The sequence below is a fragment of the Triturus cristatus genome, chromosome 5_2, assembly GCF_964204655.1.
Source record: "Triturus cristatus chromosome 5_2, aTriCri1.1, whole genome shotgun sequence".
Lineage (NCBI taxonomy): Eukaryota > Metazoa > Chordata > Amphibia > Caudata > Salamandridae > Triturus > Triturus cristatus.
The window spans coordinates 1,006,228,820-1,006,243,454 of NC_140588.1; the positions used below are offsets into that span (position 1 = coordinate 1,006,228,820).

The 14,635-nt window shown below is 43.9% G+C and overlaps 1 protein-coding gene across 1 annotated transcript in view; it reads left to right on the forward strand.

Annotated features, from left to right (window-relative positions):
- The window catches only part of C5_2H8orf48 (chromosome 5_2 C8orf48 homolog), a 285,118-nt gene that overhangs the window by 48,671 nt on the left and 221,812 nt on the right, over positions 1–14,635 (forward strand). The window contains exon 3 of the mRNA XM_085608284.1: positions 6,146–6,265. Coding sequence (XP_085464410.1) covers positions 6,146–6,265 — 120 coding nt within the window. The remainder of the gene's footprint in view (positions 1–6,145; positions 6,266–14,635) is intronic.

Genomic DNA, 14,635 nt, shown 5'->3' on the forward strand with positions numbered 1-14,635 from the left:
ACAAACATAATTTAAAATGGAACATCATGATTGGGGGTGGTCTTTACTAATAAGAAAGATTTATAACAAATTAACCCTTTTTACAACATTGGGATAGTGAAAGATTGGTGGGGGGGGGGGAAATCTTAACTCCCCCACCTATACTTTGCACTTTGCATACACTCTATGACAGTTAATAGCTCACTATTCTATATATGGATTTTAACCTATAAACTCCAAGTAACAAAAGGATCTCTTTGATAAAAGCACTAACCCAATGACCTATTTTCATTATGTGCACTTTGTGAGGTGCATGGTACACATGCTTTGTGGCAGGCATATATACTCTACCTGCGCTACATTAGAGGAGTCAAAATTGCCACTAGACAAAACTCCAATCCCTCTCTCCAGCAGGTCCATTAATCACCAGTTATCTTGTCATTTTTATTGCTGCCTTAAAATTCCTGGAGGCCAGAAACGCAGCAGCTGGTGCATTTAAAACCATACTTTAGTTGAAAACACGCACCTCCTGGTGTGGTGTCACCGGTCACACTGCCCTAGGGATGGCCCTGGCAGACGTACAAGAGGTTTCAGGAACTTCGGCATGCAAGCTTGTGAACCTGACTTGACTCATATCCCCTGATTGATGTTCCATCTAGGGCATCTGCCTGAGAGTGTGTTTGAACAGGCCTGGCTCAGATGGACTAGTATCTTCTTTCAACAAAAGTGATCAGCACCCACTATTTACTCCTTTACAAAATTGATTGTATATTCTAGATGCCCTGAGTCAAGTAGTGCACAGACTCAGTCCAAATTTGTTTAAAATCTTTCTTCATAATCCTTTATTAATATTTTCTCACATATTGTCCACCTATACTGCCAATGTAGCCAACGCATCCGTACTTATTATATGTGGATCAGACCTTTCATATAGGAAACTAGCTCCTTAGTTCACTTTTAACATTTGTTTGGACACGTGACTTTCCTATAGTTTATTCAGAGACGTTCGTCTTCAATACATCCATTTCATGCCCATGTTGGCATCAGAATCTCTTTTACTTTTTGTTACATCTCCTGCGGTATGTCCGACATCAGTTTCAAAAACATCTTTGTCAGTGTGTGGACGCAAAAAGCACTTATACACGTAACAAGGCTTATATAGTCAAATGTCTTGGCACCCTCAATCAGGAACCACCTAAGGAATGCTAGTCATGTTTTAGCACATTTTAACTCTAATTAATAGGATGATTAAAAGGGTTGACAGCGACCCTTTGAGTAAAATAATAATCAAGTTTGCTTTTCAGACATAAGTTCCTCGGAAGTGTTGTTGTGTTGCACATGTTCTAGTGGTTTTACTATAGCTGGATCCGTCTCCAGTGTGGATACAATGTACTGTAACAATGGTGTGATGTTTCCAGTGAAACCAAGGAAAAGTCCATGCTTGTAAGTTGTCAGAAGAGGTTTATTGTATCCGAAGGAATCCATCCATCTACCATCTAGTCATCCATCTCAGCAGCTTTCACCAGCTGCTCCACACAGAACTTCCACCTTCCCTCCTCTGTAAACATTTGGGCAACCACTTGAGTGCACAGTAAGTAATTGTGTTGTAAGTCATTTATTTATTTGTTCGCATGGTTAATTAAAACCTATGCATCATTATACCGACATATAAAATAGTTCAGTGGAACAATGTACATGCGATAAAATTTAAGAGAGTCATTACAAATAGATTAAAAAAGGATTTTTATGTACAAAGTTGAGACTGATCCATAGTGCAGTGATCCAAGCACACACAAAACGGCATTAACATTACATGATGGGTTAAAATTTACTTGTATCCAAAGTAATACGTTTTTCAGAATGAAAGAGTGGATTAAGAAAGTGACTTGAAACTTAAAGTGCCATTTGTGCAGTATAATTAGCAAGTTCCATATATGCAAGCTATTCCCTGTTTCGAGTCTTATATATATATGGTATGCATCCATTTCGTCCTTGTGTATCACTGCCATTAGTTTATTTTCAACCTTGATGGGAAATCTCACGAAACGGCAGTTCAACTGTAAGTCCGTTAGGGCAAAACAGGACAATACCGCCTGCCTGCATGATCTAATTCTTCTTTGGTTGAAGAGTTGGTGTAATGTTACTTTTCTCTCTGCCAATAATTCCTTACTAGTGCGCCCAACTGGAGAAGACATCCGGAGGAATCGAGGCTCCGGACGCTTTGGCTCCCTCCGCCATATTGAAGATCTTCACTAAGGGGCCCGTGATGTCCGACAGTTTGTCTTGGCAAGCCCACCAAGACCCGTCAATGCACTTCTTTGGGCCTTTGATATATTTAGTTAAGAAGGTCGCCATCCGAGCGAATTATGACAGTTCGATAAGTGAAGCAATAGTCCAACTAGCCCCTTTAAGATCAGTTTCCCAACGTAGACATAAACCTACTGCCCCTTGGTATACTGCGGAGTTGAAAGACCTGAAATCAAAATGCTGGCGCGCTGAACTCGAATTGAGGTTGCATTATACTACAGAAGGCAAGCTTAGCTATAATAAGTCTCTTACAGATTACAAAGAAGCTATTTGTAGAGGTAAAACAGAGTTTTATACTGGCAAGATAGAGAAGGCAAATAATTCTACCAGAGAACTCTTTAAGACTGTTGCCTCCCTATCCAAGCTTCAACAAGAAGACTTGTTTTATCCCTACCAAAATGTATGTGACCAAATGGCAGGGTTCTTTCAGACAAAGGTGCAAACAATATACAACGAATTGGAGGGATTGGATTCTGGCCCCCATATTCCTGTCGTTCAGTACAATGAGGAGGGTTCAGCAACTTCTAACCACTTATCTAGTTTCTCCCTAGTTACACAGGACTCTGTAAACGATCTCTTACTGTCTATTAAGTCTAGCTCACCAGAGGACCCCTGTCCACCGAATATAATTCATGAGGCCTCTAGACTAACAAGCTGTCTGCGCCCCCCCTCCCCCCCCCCCTATTTAACACCATTTTGTAGGATCTGGAGATTTTCTACAGTATGGAAGAAAGCCTGTATTAGGCCCATTTTAAAGAAGCCCTCTATGGACCCTAGGGATGTCAAGAGCTATAGACCTACCCCCCGTCTCCCTTTGGCGGCCAAGGTTTTGGAGAAAGACATTAATCAGGAATTAAATGACTTTCATATCTCCAGTAATACTCTGGATACCTCACAACATGGTTACATGGTTTCTGTGCAGACCACTCTACAGAGTCCGAATCGGTTGTGGCCACGTAAGAACTTCACATGCAAATTGATAGTGGTGGAGGGGCGATCCTGGTCCTACTTGACCTGTCAGCCGCGTTTGACAAGGTGAATCATCTAATTCTCATGCAACGGCTGAAGGCGAGTGGGATCAATGATACGGCGCTGGCTCTTCTTTCTTCTTTCCTGGCAAACCGAGAACATAAGGTTTGCTGGGACAATGTTAAATCGGACACATTTCATCTCCCTTGTGGAGTCCCACAAGGGTAGGCACTTTCACCCACCCTTTTCAATATTTATGTGACACCATTGGCCAATCTAGTTAGAGACTTTGACTTCTCTATTGTGTCTTATGCCGACGACACTCAAATTATAGTTTCAATATCTTCTGTTAGTGAGGTGCCGTCGGCAAGGTTTCATAGCTGTCTTGGTTGCATCATACAATGGATGCACACCAACTATTTGAAACTAAATACACAGAAGACCGAAGTCATGGAGTTTGGCAATGGCCCTCCTATTTGAATACAGCCTGGTGGCCAACGGAGGCAGGAGAGTGTCCGTCACCAGTGGACAAGATGAGAGATCTGGGTGTTGTCTGGGACATACAGCTTAATTTCTCCCCTCAGATTAATCAAGTTTCTTCGGCATGTTATTTCACATTAAAAATCCTATGGAAGATCTTACCATTCCTTCCAATGGCGCTGAGGAAAACTGTGGTGGTTGCTCTAGTATTGTCCCTCATCGATTATTGTAATGCCCTTTATTTAGGGATTGACAAACGACAGCTGACTAAGCTGCAATCCCTTCAGAATACTGCTGCTCGGACATTACTCAACATTCCTCAATTCAGTCATATTTCTGGTGCCATTAGGAGCCTACATTCATCAATTCAATCATATTTCTGGTGCCATTAGGAGCCTTCATTGGCTCCCTGTTAAGCAGCGTATTGAATTTAAAGCCCTTTGCCTGGTCCTCAAAATCCTGTATGGTGGTGGTCCTCTGGCATACCGCAACGTTTTCCAGTGGTATTGTCCAGTGCGTTCATTAAGGTCTGCTAATCGGGTTTTGGTTAAAATCCCGACATGGATGAAAGCCAGATTGGGTGGTGGATGCATCTCATACTTGGCTCCCAAACTCTGGAAGAGGCTGGCTCTGGATATTAGATCTCAGCCAGCTCGTTCCAAATTCCGTGGCCTTCGAAAACCATGGCTCTTTCCAGTCTAGTAGTGAAGCTTGTTGTTGTGGACTCCCTCATCTTTCTATGTTTCTCCAGTGCCAAGACGCCTCGGCAATCGAGCACTATATAAAACCCTCACTTACTTACTTACTTACTTACTTACTTACTTAGGTATTTAATTTAGGATCTGCAATACACCTACATATGTCCATTTGTACATCTCTTATGCAGCTTAAAATAAATGACATATCCCATTACGAACAAACCGGGACCATCTCCTCACCCTATCATATAGTCCTCTTTCATCAGCCAGGGTGATCTGCTATTCAGGGGGGTCTAGTACTTTAGTCAACATGTCAACCCACTCCACCAGGTCTTCAGTTAGATTTTTTTGTCTCTTCTTGTTGTCTTAATATGTTGCTCATCCGCCAGAGCCCATTTTTGGAAATCTTTTTTCCACTTCCCATACTCCAGAAGTCCTGTGAATTGCAATGCGTAATTTAGCTAACCCCGTCGCTAAAGATATTCATATTCTCATTTTCTGACCTTTACATGAAATATACTCAGTAGGCATTTCTTTAAATATGCGTCTAGCTCTACTCCAGTCATATGTGACTGGCTCCTACACACCTGTGCTCAAAAGTTCTCCCCCTCGGGCTGCACCAAGTTACATGCAGAAAGACTGCCCTCTCTTCCTCACATTTCTCCAACATGGTCCGTTTACCAGGATATACCTGTGTCAGTCTTTGGGGTTAAGTTACGTTTTATGCAAGAAGTGGAACTGGATCATTTTAAAGAGGGCATTAGCGAAGATTCTCTTGGCTTCTTCACAAGCCTTTTTCCAATCACGAAGGGGAAAGGAATCTAGGCACTTCTCCACCCATTTACTCCATACTTTTTCCATATTTCCCTCTCTAACTTCTATTAAGGTTGTCGACAGTAGTGTAATGAATCTCCTACAGCCTCCTAATTCCAGGATTTGTGGTATAATTGCATGTTCTGGAAGGGCCTCAGGAAAACGATTTCATAACTGTGTGTGCTATGTTTGCATATTACACAAATTGCCCTGGCCTATGCCAAACAGTTCTTTGCTCTGGGCAAAAGACATAATTTTACAGTTGAAGTATACATCTTTCACCCGGATTGCCAGTTCCAGAAGGACATACCACTCGTATAATAATCTGAAATTGTGGTAGCATCCACAGGGGGATATTCAATGTAAATGGGGACCTCTTCAACACCGCCCCTTCAAAAACATTTCTGGTAAGATGTAGTCTCTGCAGGTTCCCGCTAAAAGGGACTTTTCCCAGATTGGGCCTTTGTGTTATTTAAAGCCTTAGCACTATTCTGTTTGTAGGCTGGACTCCTTCCAGTAGCATTATGCATAGCAGTAAAGTGTTGCACCCAGCAGGCATTGAGACCAAGCATTGGAAAATGTAAAAGCTGTGTCCTTCAAACCCCATTACGCTGTTTGCCAGTTATTGCTTGTTTCGTTATTTGTTTTTTTCCAGATTGACATATGATCTGGTTTGATACACCTTTGTTTTCCTTTAAGGAGCTGTGATTTTGTGCTTGCAGTCAAAATACCTCTTTGACCTAGTGCTGCCCATTCATCTACAAGTGCCTAGCTTTCTTTTTGTAATACAGCAGTACTTAACAAACCTATCTGGTGATGCCTCCTTTGGATTAGGTTTACAAGTTATGTCTCTCTGCTAGCTCTGAGAATTGCTTATTGGTCTATTTTTGTTATTGTAGATGAACTCTCTAGTTTTGAGAATGCTCCATCCGTTGAAAAACAGAGGATCATTAAATGGATTGGAAGTTTGCAGGAGAAAGCTGGCAATACACAGTCCAAAGGAGTTCAGGCACTCTCAGGTGAGCCAAGAATCATGTTGAATTCTTTTACTAGTTACTCAGAGATGCACGACCTTCCTTCTGCTGCGCTACTTTTGTAACAGATCTATATCGTTATGGCCTATGCAACTAATCATTATGGTTTTTATGTACCCTTCTATAAGTATGTTTCATTTGAGGGTACTTCTTGTTGACCGCTTTTATTCAAACCTTTCCTTCCTCTAAAGAAAATTGTTTGTAACCTCCTATCGATGTTCCTAATATGATTACTGTTTGTATCTAATTTTTATGATGTGCTCTTTATTACTTTGCATAATATTAGCTTCATTGAATGTCCTCTTAAAGAAGATGAAGTTTAAGCACTTAAATAATGCAGTCACGTACAGATGAGTTGACGTGACTAGCAGCATCCAGTGTAAACTCCTTCTGTACAGTTTGCTAGATGGCTCTGAGTCTATGCAATGGTGGGATCTTGATGGTTGTGCATCAATACATGCGGGGGTAACCCAGCCATACTTCTGAGTTCAATACATTAAATAGCGTTAGATTGGATGATTTGAGTCTTTTTTAATTCACGTTATCTGCAGGTCCCATGTTTGACAAAGTGAAGAACTATATTTCTATAAGTCAACGCGTCACTTTTTAAAATTGGTTTTATGATACTACTGCAGAAATTATTGGGTATATTTAGCAATACTTAAACCTGCAGGGGCAAAGCGGAAACAAGCCAAATCTCACCTTACCAGCAGCATGAACTTGTACTGCATGGCTGATATATCTCATTGTTCTCACCTTACCAGCAGCATGAACTTGTACTGCACGGCTGATATATCTCATTGTTCTCACCTTACCAGCAGCATGAACTTGTACTGCACGGCTGATATATCTCATTGTTCTCACCTTACCAGCAGCATGAACTTGTACTGCACGGCTGATATATCTCATTGTTCTCACCTTACCAGCAGCATGAACTTGTACTGCACGGCTGATATATCTCATTGTTCTCACCTTACCAGCAGCATGAACTTGTACTGCACGGCTGATATATCTCATTGTTCTCACCTTACCAGCAGCATGAACTTGTACTGCACGGCTGATATATCTCATTGTTCTCACCTTACCAGCAGCATGAACTTGTACTGCACGGCTGATATATCTCATTGTTCTCACCTTACCAGCAGCATGAACTTGTACTGCATGGCTGATATATCTCATTGTATCCTCAGTCAGCTGAAGTAATGGCTGCACACAAGAACTGAAACCTATGTCGCCTAGAGGATGCAGGCTGGCACAGTTATGCCCCAACCAGTATGGCGACTTCTGAAGGTGTCCTCCTGTCCATTAAATATGACATACAATCATAGTGTTTTCTCTGAGGTTGTATTATGCTGCACCAACATACACCTCCTGTCACACAGAAAAACAAAACTCGGTACGGCAAACCTAAGCATACCCAAACTTGCCTTATATGTTTACAATGTACGCCAGAATTCTAGATTATGTATCGGCATACATGAATGGCCTTCTTCAGGAGTGTAAGCAGGAGAAAGAGGGCAGTGTTGAGGAGTGATCAAGGAGTTGCGTAGCAAATTTAGACTTACTAAATCTTGGGTGTTGTACAATCATCTGCTACATCACATTCTCATGATCGTGACCTCCCCAGAGCAGCAGCGATCGGATTTCTAACCCCCTATTGGAAGGATTTGGACCAGTGCACCTTCACAAATTAGAAATTCAGGTACAATGGAACCCGTACACCGCCCCCTAAGCAGTACTGTACGGGGAGTGTTTTCTGGTCACAACGAATTGCTGTAGATGAGTTCAGGGTCACAGTGGAGCCTCAAACCATCTTTCGTAAATGAATAATACATTAAAAAAAGAACTATAAAACTCAGAATAAAACTTACTTGTTTTAAATATTCTAATGGATAAAATAAAAACAGTAACCACACAGAATGCGAAAATAAATGCAGCAATCCACAACATGGCCACCGGGAAAAAAATATGACCATTCTTAACATGGTTAGCAAGTCCCTATTACTTCTTCTAAGTGCTCTGCTAAAATTAGGCAGAATCAGCAAATAGCAAGTCTATAAATTGAGCTTCTTAAGATAGATCGCACAGCATACCTTTCTCTTTAAGAAATAGCCGTTTAGCTTTTCTATATCCCAGCCTTTTCTCTGGAATGATAATCAGTGCAGGGCTGAAGGCCACTTCTCTGTACCACCCTTGGATCTCCTGAAAACCCCCAGACTGGGGCTGGTTTACAGCAAAGCGGCATGACCTCTGGTCTGATAGTTCCATCACAAAGCCTCTCCAAGCTATGATTAAATAAAGTGTTTTTTATAGCACCTGATCACCAATTTTTATCTCATGTTAATAAGTTTAGCGACCCGACAAACACAATGTATGGGGATAATGCATCCTCTCAAGTAGACATTTTAGCTTCCACTGCAAGTGCCCATGTTAACATGGCAGCAACCATAATATAAACAACAAAAATATATCAGCCCAGATAGGAAGAAAACATAACGTGTAAACTTCACACTTTCTAGTAGAAAGAGATGGAATAATCTGCTGCCAATCATCCAATAAAAATAGAGTTTTAAACTGGCCCTGTCGCATCGCTCATGACAACACAACCCCTACAGTGCACTTAGATATGAGCTAACTTGATGCAAGTAGTGTGATAATAGAACGAACATGCACCACTCGATCTGGGGTTTACAGTTCACCTATGTAAGAAGGGAGCAGTATTACAAAAGTGTACATTTTCAAGAATTCACAACCAAACTGTTTAATATGTAGAAATTGGAGATATTCCACTAACCCTTTTCGTGTGTAGGGGTGATTAAACATTATACACAGAAATACGTACAGATATTGAGTAGCGTGAAACTTAAGTCAGATGATTTCATGAATGGCTATGAATCCAATTGCCAGAGTATGTAAATAATCGCCCACATGTGCAAGTGTAAAATTATTTTGCAAGTTATTACATTATCACCTTTCCTTTGTGATTCAAATCCTATTATTTTGAGCACCTTATTACATTCTACGCCTTTGACTTTTTGTGCCGTTTCAAAAATCATACCTGCATTTAGCTCAAAATATAATTTGACCAGAGTTTTCTTTAAAGTGCAAGTGGATCGTTATTGTTGGGGGGGGGGAGGAAACTAAGAAAAGGACGTGCCATTCCAGTGCGAAACAGACTGCGTTTTGGCTACATGCAGCGGCCGATCAAGTATTGTTGGCGTTATTTCTCGCCAGCCACATGCTCCCATTCCAATGCCTAGGAGAAATGACTTTTCCTCCTCTTTCCAAGTAAAAGTTATAAAAGGACATAGAGAAGTCTGTGAAACAAGACGAGTGCACCAATATATGTGGGGAACTAGTCTTAATACCAACACAGAGTAGTGAAGAAGGCCATTCTGTCACAAAGTTCATTTTCACAGACCTCTCTGCTGAATCCGATTTAAGGTAAAGCATTATAATCTCCTGCCAAGTGGGATAGAAAGCCAAAAGACAAACCGATGAACCCTTGTTTGCTTAGCAGAAATAAAACCTCTCTATGCCCTGTAGTCTTAGGCCACTGCACACCTATACAGACGTTTTGGGGCTGCTATGGGACTATAAGGGCCATACGTTTGCTTTGCATTTTCGCAGGTTACAGATTCAGTCAAACTACATGTGCTAGAAGATGGGGTTCCAAGATTGGTTTTTAATGGCATTAAAATAGTCCAGTGTACACACTTCACTTCACTATGATTACCATTTCCTAAGTGCAGCTGTTAAAGCTTGACAGACACCTCATCATATGCACATCTGCTGTGAAATGCTGCATATATTTTCCAGACATGTTGCTGCCATTGTGGAAGCTAATCATGCACCTAGATGCTTGCAGCGACACAGATAATGGATAAATATAATGCTACAAGTGGATGCATCCACCCAACACTTCAGAGGAACAGAGTTTTCGGGCATGAGCAATTGGCATTCTCAAACAAGTCTTCATGTGCTTGTCTCACAGCTTATGCAGGAGAGTCGTGCATCTTGGGAAGCAAGTACCTGGTGAAGACATTCCTCATGCCTCAAAACAAAACCATAGACACAGCTGCCTATTCTGGGTAACCATGGAGACTTATTTATGGAGGTTCCAACACACACACACTGAGGCAAGGCTGTTAAGGCAGTCTCTACAGGAAATAAAAAAGGGCATTGGATTAGCAAGAGATGGGTGCACCAGGCTAAAAAAACACTGAGGTCCCTTCAAAACCTCTAATTTGCTCAGCTAAAAGATGAAACCTCTGTTGCTTCCTTACTGAGGCTGACACATGCGACAAACTGGAACCCCTGGCATTCAAACTTAGCATCTCCAACACCTTCCCCCTGCGTGAACCCCTGCTGTACCAGCCACCTGGACCAAGAGCCGATTTCAGAAACTCCATCACAGACTATATCACCCCTCTCGTACTCCACTCCAGCTGCCTCATCACACTCAGCAACCTCAATTTTCTCCTTGAGAACCTCACCAACCCAAACACCACAAACCTCTTAGACAACCTAAACACACTTGAACTTTCCTAATGAAGACCCCACCCACACTCCCTGCCATCTACTACACCCTATTTTTTTTACCAACTTCTCAGACATCATAGTAGATAAACCTACCCCTTTCACCTGGACTGACCATTCCCTCATCCGCCTTGACTTGCACCTCAATTACCAATTGGGAACTGCCCCATCCAAATCCAACCTCTGTAACTGAAACACAATCTCTAAAAAGACCTGGGCCACAAAACTGCAAAACCAAAGCCTGTTGCATCAAGACAACCTCTCCTGTTCCATCCACCATTTAAGCTACTGGATCACCCCTTTGGCAGACGCTCTGGCCCCACTCAAAACCACAAACTGCAAGGACCAGACCTCAAGCAAGCTGGTACAAGGTGACCTACGACTCACCAAGCACCACTGCAAACCGCTTGAGCGCCGCTGTCACAACAAGCTAGCCTGGCTGAAGAAGGGTGACATACCCTGAAACCGGTCCCAGGATGCTGGTTTCCGGTCCAGGGAGGACATCGCCTGGCACTTCGGTCTGGACTGTTCCCATGGGGTACAGGGTCAAGACTGATTTGCATATGGCTGGGTCCAATCTGGGGTGGCGTTGTGGGCAAAAGAACGATGGATTTAACCCAGATCTTTTGACTGGGGGAGAATGTTTGCATTGTCAGAATTCCGTCCATCATTTGTTTGCTGTAACACTTTTCGCCCTAAGTGGGATGGGTATGCCCAGACGTGGGTCCCTTGCTCACTGCGCCACTGGATTCAAGCTAGCCTGGCTGAAGAAGGGTGACCTACCCTGAAACCGGTCCCAGGATGCTTGTTTCCGGTCCAGGTAGGACATGGTCTGGCAGTTCAGTCTGGACTGTTCCCATGGGGCACAGGGTCAAGACTGATTTGCATATGGCTGGGTCCAAACTGGGGTGGCGTAGTGGGCAAAAGAACAATGGATGTAACCCAGATCTTTTGACTGGGGGAGAATGTTTGCATTGTCAGCATTCCGTCCATCATTTGTTTGCTGTAACAGCTGTCACAACGACAGCAACAAGTAAGCCTCCAAATAAACCCTTCTGACAATACCACTAACAACTAAAAGCCACTAAGCACTCTGCACTGACCAAGCAGATTGACAACCGCACCAACAATTTTAAGGAAATCTTCTCCATAGTGAAGAAATTAACCTCTCCCGCTGCCATCTCCACTATCATCACCCCACCTCAGGAGCTCAGCTCCTAACTCACTCTCTCCTTCCATGACAAGATAAGCAGCATCTACGCCAACTTCCTACACCAGCTGAACCCCTGTACTCTGGCAGCCCTTCTTCAAGATAACCGCTCACCAGTAACCACTGTGACTTGCTGGCTCGCCATCACCCACATGGAAACCGCTGCTGCATTGTGCTTCATCTGTTCAGGCGCCCCATTAGGGAATTGTGGTCAACTATCAATGTCCAGCCAAGTCAACCAGATTACCTCTTCCTAATTTCTTTTTATTTTTAATTTTTTTTTTAAATTCTTTTGATTGAAAAAGGCATGTAAACAATCAAAGCACTACAATGCTCAAAGGGTCCGTAGAGCACATTGGTACAGCAGTAATCGCTCATTGCACAGTACCTTATAAGTGTCATCAAGAGTCGCATACTATACAACTACAGCAGCACCCTCATGGGGTCAAAGTGTTCTATGACCCCATATTTGTGACCATTTCGTCGGGCACCCCCTAGAGGCATATATAGGAACTTCCATCACCATACACCAGTCCATGTCCTTGGCCCAATCGGCAATGCTGGGTTGGTTCGGGGCCCTCCATAGACGTGCAATGTTTCGCTTGGCCACTGTTAGAAATGGGGGTCTTTAGTTGACAGTGGCTGGTGCCGATGTCAAATAGTGGCCCTTCTTCTTAAGTCAGAGTAAGGGGGCTACACCCTTTGATAACCCCTGTTCAACCCTGTGGTAACGTAGCACGAGCAGACAGGCCTATCTCAGAGGCAGTGTGTGAAGCATTTAGGACCATACACAATAACGCAGGAAGGACGCTACAAAATAGACACCACAAGCAATTATAAAAAAATAGTTATCTTTATATAGATTAAACACGAAATTGGGAAATGCTCATAGAGCCACAATACACATAATTACAGATTCGTCTCAGGAGCGATGAAAGCACTTGTGCGTGCGGGTGGAACAAACTTGGTTCGGGGCCGGGGTCTAGGCGACCCAGTGATGCACAATGTACAAAGTACCTAGGATATAAAGGGGCACGGTACACAGCTCCTCAGAGAGGGTGCGGAATGGCAGGCGGACCCACAGCGGCCACAGTCCCTGGGCGGTTGCGATCCGCAGCGTGCACTCACGGTAATCCTGGGACAGGATCTCGATGCGGAGCTAGCGTGGGCGCTCAGTGGCACAGCTCCTCAGCTGCAGTGGCCCACAATGGCGATAGCAATAGTTTCCGTAGGCAAGGCAAATGCAGCGTTCCCCACAGTAGATCCAGAGGCCCTGGATTTCTCGACAGAGGCCTCACCTGTGAGTAGGAGTCCTCTCAATAAGAATCCGGGCTGCTGATGAATGAAGTCTAATGTCCCTGAGACTTCAGCAGGAGGCAAGCTCAATTCAGGCCCTTGGGTAGTTGCTTCAGTGGATGGATCAAAGTTTCAAAGTCCACTCCCTCTCGTTTACACGGCCAGAGGTTCGTCTTGGCATCCCGAAGTTACACAACACGAAGGGGTTTCAGCTCATATCTTTATACCCCAAAAGTCTTTGTTCTTGAGAGAGTCACAAATCACTCAACCCGGCCAGAACCAGTTTGGTGTCGACTTGGGTCACTTTATTTACGAGGCTGCATCCTCCCTGTCAGGGAGAGGGGCCCACCATCAGACACCGAGCAGGAGGTGAAGCCATCATTCACATTGCCAGGCACAGCCCTGCTCAGATCAAAGGGGTCACCCCTCCCCATACTTCAACGGCAGATTTCTCCATTCGACCCAGGTCAGCCCCGGCCTGCCCTGGCCCTCTAAACCAGACAACCAATACACATACCAGTGAAACGCACAGAAAGACTTAGAGAAAAAGATACCTACTTTCCAAAAGCGGCAGTTGCACACGCAGAACATAAAGACAATCACTACTACCAGATGCACGTTAATATTTGGAGCGGAAGCATACCAAATTCGACCTCCCTAGCATGTTCCTTGGTACTACTAAGACTTCACCGGTTCATCAGTTATTTTATAATAAGGAGCATTCGCGCTGTGTCACTGAATGGCAGTGGCACAGCTCCCAAAACATCTAACGCCAGCAACCATGAAGGAGACCTAAACGACAAAAATGGAAGGGAGATCTACGCCAATGGTGCCAGGTCTAACACGTAACCCCTCCAGCTGAAATGTGGGGAGAACTACCCACCCCCTGGGAGTTCTCATCACTGAGGCGGAAAAATCTGGACAGACCGTCAGCGTTGGCGTGTTCTGTACCAGGGTGGTGTTCCACCGTAAAGTCCATACCCTGTAGAGAAATGGACCACCTCAACAACTTTGGATTCTCCCCCCTCATCTGCATCAACCATCTGAGGGGCCTGTGGTCTGTCTGAACCCGGAAGTGAGTCCCAAACAGGTATGGTCTCAGCTTCTTCAATGCCCAGACCACAGCAAATGCCTCGCGTTCAATTGCACTCCACCTCTGTTTCCGGGGGGAGCAACCTTCTACTAATGAAAGCCACAGGTTGGTCTAGGCCCTCCTCATTGATCTGTGACAGAACGGCCCCCACACCAGGGCCGGACTGGCCGTAGCGGGCACCGGGCAATCCCCCGGTGCGCCGCACGGGTGGGGGCCG